Genomic DNA, 11,268 nt, shown 5'->3' on the forward strand with positions numbered 1-11,268 from the left:
TTTGCACTGGGAGTGGCATAAAGTCACCCATGCCAAGACGCATGAAATCTGTGATTGAAAATCAGGTTTATTCCACCAAATATTGATTTCTGAACACTTCCTAAGTTAAAACATTAGTATTGTGTTGTTTAAAAATTAATATAAACTTTTTTCTTTGCATTATTTGAGGTGTGAAAACATCTTTTTGTTATTTTGACCAGTTGTCATTTTCTGCAAATAAATGCTCTAAATGACAATATTTTTATTTGGAATTTGGGAGAAATGTTGTCAGTACTTTATAGAATAAAACAAAAATGTTTATTTTACTCTAACACATATCTATAAATAGCAAATCCAGAGAAACTGATAATTTTGCAGAGCTGTATATACAGTATACAGTATGTATCAAGCATTTATGTATATATTCAAATTCCACTAGTATTTGGGAAAATATGTTACATATGAAAACTGTAATTTTTTTAGTATTTTGAAATGTGTTACATCTATGTACAAGTGACTTTTTCATATAGGTGAAAACCATATATGGTATGAACACATATTGTTCACATCATGTGTTCATATACCGTCAGATGGTTACACGAGAATTTACAGAAGATACCATCTTATGATATTATTTATAAGTATGAGACAACTTGCATTGTGAATATGGGAGCCACTGTGAATAAGCTTCTCTCTAACCCTCATGAACGTGCAATTTTAAATATATACCATCCAATGATATAATTTATAATTGCATGACAACCTGCATTGTTTTTAGCTTCTCGTCACACATGCTAGCCACTGAGAACGTGCTTCTGTCATAGCCCTCACAAATGCACAATGGTAAATATATTCCACCCGATGATATGATTTATAATTATGCGAGAACTTCCATTGTTTTAGAGCTAAACAACGCAAGTTCTCGTGTGAACATGCAAGCCACTGTGAACGAGCTTTTCTCATAGCCCTCATGAACATGCATCTGTAATTGTATACCATCCGATGACAGAATTTATAATTATGCGAGAACTTGCATTGTTTTTAATGCTATACATTGCAAATTCTCGCGTTAAAATATGAGCAAATTTGAACAAGCTTCTCTCATAGCACTCATGAATATTTAACAGTAAATATCTACCATGCAATTATGTAATTATATTTACATTTAATTTATAATTACGCGAGAACTTGCATTGTTTTAAGTGCTAAACCACGCAAGTTCTCCCTTGAACATGCGAGCCACTCTGAATAAGCTTCTCTCTAGCCCTCCTGAACATGCAACTGTAAAATATACCATCTAATGACATAATTTATAACTTTTATTATACTTTATAACAATTAATGCAAATTTGAGGGTGGCACAACTTATTCACTAACCATCTGCAATCCAACCAGGTCCTGAAATTGCCATGAGTATTTACAGGTATATGAATAATTATCATTATTTTTCAGCGCAAACCCACCACCTTTTAATGCAAATATGTCTTGATTGTATCTAATGAGATATTTTTTTATATTTTCTAGTAATCGTGGGTGCAGCAATTCATCAAATAATGATCAAATGATAGAAAATAAAACTTGATTTAACCTTTGTGTTGTGTTCCATTCATTTTGACCCAGACAACTTTTTTTCGTGCAATTATTATTATTTTTTTTTAGTTTGTTCACATATGGTATCTGAAAACACACACACACACACACACACACACACACACACACACACACACACACACACACACACACACACACAACATTTTTGTAAAATGTTTTGGTTTTATTTCACTCTGTTACACTTGTTGTGTTCCTGGTCAAAAATGACCGGCCATTGGAAATGAATGGATTTCCCAATGGAACAAATGAATGGGATTTTTACTTCCAGAACTATACTGTTATGCTTAAAACAGAAGCATTTTAAAGAGCTAATTTGCAATTCCTTTATTGATCGGGCACTAAAACAACAGCGACACGGACAAACAGAAAGTGCTATTGGAGGACACAATTCATTCTTGGTGAATTCCCCCTCAGTGTTCATTTGGTTTTTAATACTCATCAGCAAATGGACCTGTTCATATTTGTATGAACTAACAATGTCACCATAAATATACTGGAAATTTACGAGTGGAACCAACATGTTAACTTGCAGTTGCTGCCCATAAATCCACCAGAATGTGCTGGCGAGTTATTATCGAGGAGAGGTACAGTATGCTGCCACCATGGGTGAGCCGTTTCAAATGAAAATCAATTTGCCTGAGGGCGATAAAGTCTGCAATCTCTAGCTGCAGTTGCCCAGGCAGAAAAACGAGAGACCTTGAACTCCTACACAGCACACACATGCACACAAAATCAAGTTATATATGATAAATAATGCAGAAACACATGCATATAGGGGTTATGGATTAGGGTCACATGTTTACATAATGGATTTTTTTTTATGACATACCTTGACTTGGACTTACTTAAAGGGATTCTTAACAGAATTTCTTTTGATAGAAAGAAAGTCATATGGGTTTGAAACTACATGATCCCTTTAAAACACTTTTTGAAAGTAGAAGGTATATGCTTGTACAAGCATCTGGTGAATATGTCTGTGGATTTGGGTGAAAATTAAACCACATGGAAGGAAGGAAGGAGAAAAATTGTAAAGCGAGTGAGAGAGAGAGAGAGAGAGATAGAGAGAGAGAGACGGAGGGAGAGAGGCACGAGGAACAGGTCTTATGCCCGGGGACAATTCTTCACGGTGACAGAGAAGTAGGCCACTGCTAAAAATGAACACTTGGAGCCCGATCTCTCTTGCTCACAGATATAGGGAAAAAAACATTGAAGAAAATATGTGCTTTCTCTGTGTATAAAGGGGGGAAAAAACAGTCACTTTTAGCAGAAACAACATTTCCCAAATGTTTTTTTGTAACACTTCAAGGTTTTTTCTTTTTCTTTGAGTGTTTGACAGATTATATCTGTTCTGCAGTACCTTTTGAACTCCGGGACTTTTAAGAAATGAATATGCATGCTGTGTTGACGCATCGTGTCAGGTATGATGTCATTAAGTGTGTTTACATGCGCAGTTTTAATCGAGGTACGAGGTACGAGGCAGGTTTTAGCGAAGTCAAGCTACAGTCTTCTAAGTATAACAAAACGTGTTATTGAATATTTGAAAGAAGGACATCAAATACGCCCGGTTAAATACACGTCGTGGGCCACCAATGTCTTTTGGAGCGTGCGCACAATGCCGAGGCCAACTGATACCCCTATTAACGCGTATCCATGCTGGACTTAGCCAAGCTATGTTTTATTTTTCTTGGTCTGTTAGTCTGATGTCAGAAAAACGGACTGGTGCAATTTATAGGAGTAAGGACGTAGATTTGGCTTAAATATAGGAGGGGTTGCAACGTGGGGAGTACTATGGGTTCAATACAAGTTAAATTCAATTGACAACATTTGTGGCATAATGTTGACCATCTCAAAAGATTCATTCGACTTGTCTCTCATTTTCTTTAAAAAAGCAAAAATACAGTGAGGCAGCTCCAATGGCAGTGAATGAGGCAATTTTTTGGAGGGTTTAAAGGCAGCTTATAATTTTATAATATCATGTGCATTAATTCTTCTATTAAAACTTGTGTATTTTTTAAGCAGTTAAGTTGTTTATATTGTCGATTTTATTGTCATTTTAGGGTTTTAGGGTTTATGTCGTCATCATGACAATGTTGTAAAATTGGTTGTAACTACACAGAAAAGGTTAGCAAGCAATTTTATCACTCTAAAATAATCTTGACATTGTTTTTATCTTGAGGCTATACTTTTGAAACAGTGAGTATTTTAACATTCATGGATTGGCCCCATTCACTTCCATTGAAAGTGCCTCACTGGAACCCAGATTTTTGGTCTCTTTTAAAAAAAAGGAGGGACAAGTCGAAATACATTTTTGTGGTAATCAACATTATGCCACAAATGCTTTTGATTGAGCTTAACTTGTAACATATTTTATGATTTTCATCATTAAAAAATTGTGAGAATATTTTATCCATTATATACAGACATAATAATAGCAGCATGAAAATGTACTGCATAGGAATGACCCAGGTATTGAAGGTGTGTATAAATGCGGTACCACCTCTTATGAGTTTAAAGACATCATGTGAAAAATTTCTTTGCTAGTGACTCATGGTAAGAAAACTCACTGAGAGATTTACACAGCTTACATTAACACACCATTAGAACACAGATTTCTGTATTTCATCTACAGCATCCCTTTCCCATGTATAATGCATGTTGCTGAGCTTGGAAGACTTGTTATATTGCTTTCACAGTTTATTGCTTCTTTGATCAAGTATAATTACAGATGCTTCTAGTTTGCATCTCCTGGTACAATGCCGTAATGGAATTATGCCTCCCTCTTCACTACATGGAACAAGCTCAGTGTCACTTACATTTACAGCCAGAAGATTTAATTAAGAGACATAAAGGGTATGTTTCATTGCGCTACCCTGTCAATATGGTGTGCAATATATTTTGCAGAAGTTCGAAACTTGTAATTGCTCAGGTTAAGAAGAGGGTAATTTGGCACTTCGTGCTGAATTTGTGTTCCAAGTGCTTCATTAATTGAGACAAATGTGTCTTTGAAATGAATAGTTTGGATGCAGCTGATTTGATTAGATTTGATATGAGAGGGTGCATTTTCAGATGTAACTTAGCAATTTTATTTCAAATACAATGAAAATGTCATTTCCATCAGCATAATTTCCACCAGGAATTTTCATGACTTTCAGAGAAAATCACAGAAATCTCTTGTGATGGATGTACATATACGGTTGGACATTTTTAGAAGACAAATTGAATAAACTAGTGAGAGTGTGACAAATGTCTTAACGAGACTGTAGCTTCTAGACGTCCACAGTGCTAAAAGTACCCAAAGTTGAAGAAACACCCAGCTACATTTGGTATCTTAAGAATGGCATAGTACCATATTGTTTGTACTATTTTTACAGCATTATGCAGGATGTATACTTAATAGCTACATGAGCTACTTTATAGATTTCTACAGTTTAAATGAATCATTACAGACTTCTTACTGTTTTAAATAGTAAAAATAGCCTGAACACAACCTAGTATGTAATAAGCAGTATAGTAGCACTCCTTTCTTAATATACTGTAGCCATTGTTTACTTGGTGCCTTATAGGAGTCAATCATAATATCGAAACTCCAGATTCCTTTGCACCCAACTATGCTGATATACAAATGTACAATTTCTACCCATCACTATCTGTTGAATCATTTATTAATGGTCATCTATGATCATGAACTCATCTGAATCACTGTCTTACGGCGTTTGTGGATGGATGCGCTCTTTGACACATTGACAGTACAAACTACCATCCATCAGACGATTCCTCGTACTGTAACTTCTCCAAGTGGCACATTTAGATTGATGCCTGGTGCTTTTCAGAAGGGCGCCTGGGAAAGTGATCAAACACATCCAATTAACAAAGGAGTGAGATCGCCCTGAGACCACTCTCGTTGTTAGAACTAATGGCCTGGATTCTTGTCAAATATTCATGACTGTCTAACACTGTGGTAATCTAAGATGGGAGGACATTTATAAGACGATTCATAATTAACGAAAAAAGGCTCTGTGCATTTTCAATGCGTTGTCGATCATTATGGTAATTTAATCTGAAGGTTTATGTCTTGCCACTTTTAAAATCATAGACATACCCAGCATGTGTGCAGTTTGATGAAAGGAATTTTCCCAAGTGAATCACAAATTTTTGGTCCATTTGGTCCACGCGTATGCCTGCTAAAAGTTTTAAGTCAACCTTTACGAGTACACTAGCATGTACAGTAAATGGCTACAAAGGTAAAGTACCTTATGCAAAAGGTCACCTGGGTGGCCATTCACACCCAACTTATTTTGCATCTGCTGTTTTTCATTTTTGCTTTTCTGTGTAAACAAGCACTAAATGCCTGTATTTGACCATTGTGCTGCAGCTCACTGTTTTTCAGCATCCTGTGCACAAGGATTTTTTAGATGCTGTGCCAAGTTAAAAGAATTTCAACTGTTAAAAACATGCGTTCGTGGCACTGCATCTAGCTTTTTTTAGTGCAAGGATGCGTTCGGTGTGTAGGACCTCTAAGGAAACTATTCATTTGATTTCTGTTTCTCTGATTTCATTCTCAAATCTCTCTGTATCAGAATCCTTTGTTCTTTCCTCTTCAGTTCATAAATGAAAGCTGTGCCCAAAGCCTCAGAATCAAACACTTGAATTAATGTATTTTTTTCATTCCTTCCCAGGTACTCACACTTATTCACACTATTTCCTCATTACTGTAAACACACATATGTTGACTAGATGTTTGTGAAAGAGTGCAAAGCAACATGCAAAGCAACATGTTCTATTTTAAGCATAATTTGTACGAACAAATATCAAATAATCATCTTTTTTTATTTATAGGAATGTTGCAAGCCAAACAAAAATTTCTAAGGCTAGCCACCTTTTATAAACCTTGCACCATTTGCCTCTCTATTTAAAAAGATTAACTACAGATTAACTAAAAGATGAACTATTAACTACATATAACATTAATACACTTGAATTATACATATGTATCTATAAATATTCTTACATTCCAGATTATTTTAGTTAAATGTAAAAATCAGTGCAGTAAATATGTTATTTTAACAAATTCATATAAGCTGTATTGGGTTTCAAATCTTTGTGTGTGTGTTGTGTGTATTCTTTTATTGATTTATTCTCTTGGTGCCAAACAAACAGAACTGAACATCGCCCACACAAATGCCAGGACTGCTCCAAAAAAGTGAAGTGTTTGTATGTCGCATTTGAATCTCGCGGGATGTTTCCACAGAAAGAGAGTTACCATCTAGACCTTACCATCTTTGTCCTTCTCTACGTTGCGGTACCTCAGTGGTCCAATATCCACTTCGTCATTGTTTCTATAGTTTAAGTTCCTCTGAGCTTTACTATTTATGACCCTGAACCTCAAGACCTCTGGACTGAGGAACTGAACGCCAGATGACAATAAAGGGAATTCCTAAGAGAGTCCATGCGAAGACATTACAAGATGTGACGGCACAGAGCTGATCAAATGCAAGCTTCACATGCTCTTCATCTGAAGCTGTTGCTGAGCTCTACTCATCGACACCCAATGCTTGACTGCATCTAAGTGGAGGGGAGCAGAGAGAGGGAGGAGAGTGAGAAAAACAGCAGGAGGAGGGTGCAATCTGACCAGACTATGTTGAGGAGCCACAGGCTGTGCACAGCACATTTCTCTGGAGTTTACGAATGAATAAGGAAACCAGAATGAAAGGAGAAGACCAGAGGGTTGTCCCCAGCCAAGATTATTGCTGTGAAGATTTTGGAGGTGAGGGGAAGTGTGAACTTATTGACCTAACTTGGATAATATGAGAGGAGAGTGATTTTAATCAAAAGAAGCTGCAGACTGTTACTCTATTTATGTGTTGCTGTGGAGGAGTTGCTGTGGCGGAGCCTCTAATCCTTCCGAAAAGAGGTCATTTTTGTCTGCATAAACTTTCTTAAATTACTTTAAAAGAGTTCTCCCATTTTTCCCAAAATTCTTTCCATTTTTATCCATGAAAATTTCGTTTATTCATCAGGAGACAACTAAGGAGTGGATTGGGTTTAAGACTTGGGGCATTAAAGACATTATTGCTTAAATTTTTTGGTGAATAATACGCAAACCATACTTCATTGGGATTACAGTTCAATGCAATCTGTTGTCTTGGATTTGGAATGACAGCCCTCATAGGAGCAACATGTCAGTTGTAGTTTTGTCTCCACCTCTCTGAGGAATAGTGTTGGGACCTGCAATTAAACTTCTGGCTCCAAATGAGAAATGTAATACAGCCAATCATTTCTGACCCACTCTGCTGGAGAATATGTGGTTTGTTACATCTTCCCTCTCTGTTTTTATGCTGTGAGGCTCCTCTCTAGAAAATAACAGCCGATGGTTCTGCTTACAGACCGCCAGATCTGAAATATTTAGGACTCCAGCTGTGAATGATGCAATTAACGATTAATGAAAAACGAAGGAGCTGTGATCAATATGCATAGGTTGCCTATGTTCACACGGAGAACTGTGGGAGTGAGTTAAGAATAGAGGACATTTCACTGCTCGTGATTGACAGGTGTACAAGTACATCCTGAATTACTGTGTTTGCTTTAGGCTGAATTTAAAAACAGCCAGCTTGGCACCTACTTGGTCTTTTTTTCGCTTTCTCGTTATCTCCTCATTTTGAGGAACAAGTCATCTTGCTAATAAGCAGATTAAGTATAAACATTGCTGCTCTAACTGTTGCATCACTGGTGCATCATGATTTGCTACCTTTGTAAATCAAATTAAGCAATATACATTACCTGTGGGGTCAAGCTACCTAAAAAGAACAATTTCAGAAAAGCATTCTGTTATTGCTTTTCAAAACTGCTAAATTCTTGGCACAAAGCTGCCCAGTTTGAACAAATATTCCACCACACATTCCATCCTTCTTACCTTGTTCCTGCTAATCAGTATGGTCCCTCCTCCCCCTTCCAACAAGCCACACGTTTGCCTTTTGTGTGTGCTGATAATGAGTAGCATGGCTCTACTGGACGCCTACCTGGTGGAGCAGAATCAAGGTCCACGGAAGGTGGGCGTCTGTATCATGGTGATGGTTGGGGATGTTTGCTTCCTTATCGTACTGAGGTACATAGCGGTCTGGGTGGGCTCTGAGGTAAGAACTGCGAAGCGCGGCTACGCCATGATCCTTTGGTTCTTCTATGTCTTCGTATTGGAGATCAAGGTCTACTTCCTTTACCAGAATTACAAGGCGGAAGGCGACAAAGTCGATTCACTCACCTGCAAGGCTTTGACGGTGTTGCTTTCAGTTTTCGTACCGGGGCTTTACGTTACGCTAGCAGCTATTGACCACATGGAATACGTTCGACCAATCAAGAAGAGGGAGGAGCTTAGAAGTCGACTATTCTGGGTTGTGTTGGATCTACTGGACATTTTGGACATTCAGGCCAGTTTGTGGGAACCTCAAAGGAAAGGGCTCCCCCTATGGGTGGAGGGCCTTACTTTTTTCTACTGCTACATACTTCTTCTGATACTGCCGTGTGTTTCATTGAGTGAAATTAGCATGCAAGGTGTCAACATTGTGCCGCATAAGATGTTGTTGTATCCCATCCTGAGTTTGGTTGCTATCAACATTATTACGCTTTTTATACGTGGAGGTAACATGGTGTTTTATAGAGATGTTCGAGTGTCTGGAATACTCATGGGTAAAAACGTCGTCGCCATTGTCCTGAAGACTTGCAGCTTTGTGCAGTACCGGAGACACCTGCAGGAGGCGCCAGTGCCCGCTCTCGCAACAGAACTACAGAGGGATGCAGTGCCACAAAGTTCTAGAGGGGCAGTACCACTCACAATGCCCATGTCTGCTACCATACCAACTCCGCAGGTGGTCATACAAGATCTCACCACACTTCCAGAGGAACCTGAACTTGAGGAAACATGACAAGGCTAAATTAGAAGAGTTTGATGTGGACAGAGGAAATTTGGAAACGTGAACTGCTGAGTTACATGTCCTAACGTGTGTTAGTGAGATAAAGGTATTGATGAGAAAAATTCATGAGATAGAGACATACGACTTTAGTGGGGTCCATTCAGTTCAAAAGCAAACTAACTAAATGTTTTTAGTTGTCAAGTGGCAGCAATTCATTTCAAGAAAATCACACTTACTGTAAAAAACTCCATGACCCTATGATTGTACAATCACAGACAGCTGTGAATAAATCTATCCATTTTCAGCTTTTGCTATAGGTGTTAAGAAATGTGTTGTCATCATGTTCTGTATTTATTTATTTATTTATTTATGTATTTTTTGTAATTATGGTGATATGTTGGACGTAGCCATTAATTTCCTCAACTCATTAAAAAGTGAATGTTTTATTTTTAATGGAATTATGACTCGTATATTATTTGTTTTGATGTTTTATGAGAATCAGATGGATGATATTTTGTTATTAAAACATTGTTTCTGTTTCTGTTTATATCTGATTTTTTTTTTATTTTTTTTTTTATCTCTCTTTTTTGCTGATCTTTAATTTTTCTTTTACTTACACTTTAGTGATGTTTGCTGAGGTAAGCACCAGTATTACTATTACTATGGTTAAGGATATTTTACAAAAAATCTATCCCTGACTATTACATTTTGGTACATAACTAGCAACATGAATGATACCTCAAATCAAATGGCCTATTGAAAAGAGGTGTGTTATTAGTTTTCGTGACAATATACTCCTATATACTTACAGTACATTAAAAAGGGGCCAGTGAATTTAGGGAGCTGAGTATCATACAGACTTGGTAGAGGGCTCTTTGGGACAGTAAGCTACCACTTAGCAACTACCAAGAGCACCCTAGCAATCAACTAGCAATGCCCTAAAAACCACACAGTATCACCCTGGCAATCAACTTGGCAAAAACACCATGACAGCAATTTTTGCATGGGCAAACACCACTCACATTTTCATCAGAAATTGTACAAATCTTGCATTTTCCACTCTCTCATCCTTTGTTATTTTTGAGAAAAGTTACAACACTAAAATCAAAGACTTCCCCAAAGCAGGGCACAAATCCAGAATGTGTTATTCATTCTTTAGTTGTTAAGACTCTAAAGTCTGTAAAGAACTTTTATCTCATTGGTGTGACATGAATATAAAAGACTGCTTGTCTCTTTCTTCTACAGATCTTGAATGGAGACAGCTCATTTGAATAAAGTTGTAAAATCAAACACAAAGTTCACAAAGTTTCGTCTCCAGTTTTCAGACTATTAGCTGCCGATCACCCACTCCAAATCTCTGGGTGCTATCTGTTTAAATATACCCACAAATAGCTTCAAACATCCTGGCTGAAATTTGCTATTCACTGTTTCAATAATAATAAGTTAATCTGTTTGCCTTGGTTGAACTGAAGGAAATATTTTATGACAATGTATACCCAGAGCTATAATTTTAGCACGTTGCTATAGCTACAGTTAGATTAGCACCGTTGACAAATATAGCACAAAGACACGTCTCAAAAAAATTACGAAGATCACAGTAAATACATCTGACAGAGTCTCATCGCTTTAATGAATCCACAGACACTTTTGTGCCTGATAGAAAAATGGATAATCAGTAATCACACATATGCACTTTTACTAGAATGTAGTCATAAAAACAAGCAGTATGTTCACCCTTTGGCAGTCAAAAATACACAGTTAATACACTGAAAAA

The 11,268-nt window shown here is 37.1% G+C and overlaps 1 protein-coding gene across 1 annotated transcript; it reads left to right on the forward strand.

Moving 5' to 3' along the window:
- The first annotated feature begins 7,329 nt into the window (after nt 1-7,329).
- On the forward strand, nt 7,330-9,894 carry LOC127439050 (transmembrane protein 121-like). The gene is made up of 2 exons (XM_051695074.1): nt 7,330-7,354; nt 7,608-9,894. The coding sequence occupies exon 2, from the start codon at nt 8,520-8,522 to the stop codon at nt 9,504-9,506; it is 987 nt and encodes a 328-aa protein (XP_051551034.1). The 5' UTR covers nt 7,330-7,354; nt 7,608-8,519; the 3' UTR covers nt 9,507-9,894.
- Nucleotides 9,895-11,268: the final 1,374 nt, after the last annotated feature.

The sequence above is a fragment of the Myxocyprinus asiaticus genome, chromosome 50 (assembly GCF_019703515.2).
Source record: "Myxocyprinus asiaticus isolate MX2 ecotype Aquarium Trade chromosome 50, UBuf_Myxa_2, whole genome shotgun sequence".
In the NCBI taxonomy this organism is placed as follows: domain Eukaryota; kingdom Metazoa; phylum Chordata; class Actinopteri; order Cypriniformes; family Catostomidae; genus Myxocyprinus; species Myxocyprinus asiaticus.

What these genes read in the sequence shown, in the direction of transcription:
- LOC127439050 (XM_051695074.1), top strand. Translation starts at nt 8,520, where the DNA reads ATGGTCCCTCCTCCCCCTTCCAACAAGCCACACGTTTGCCTTTTGTGT.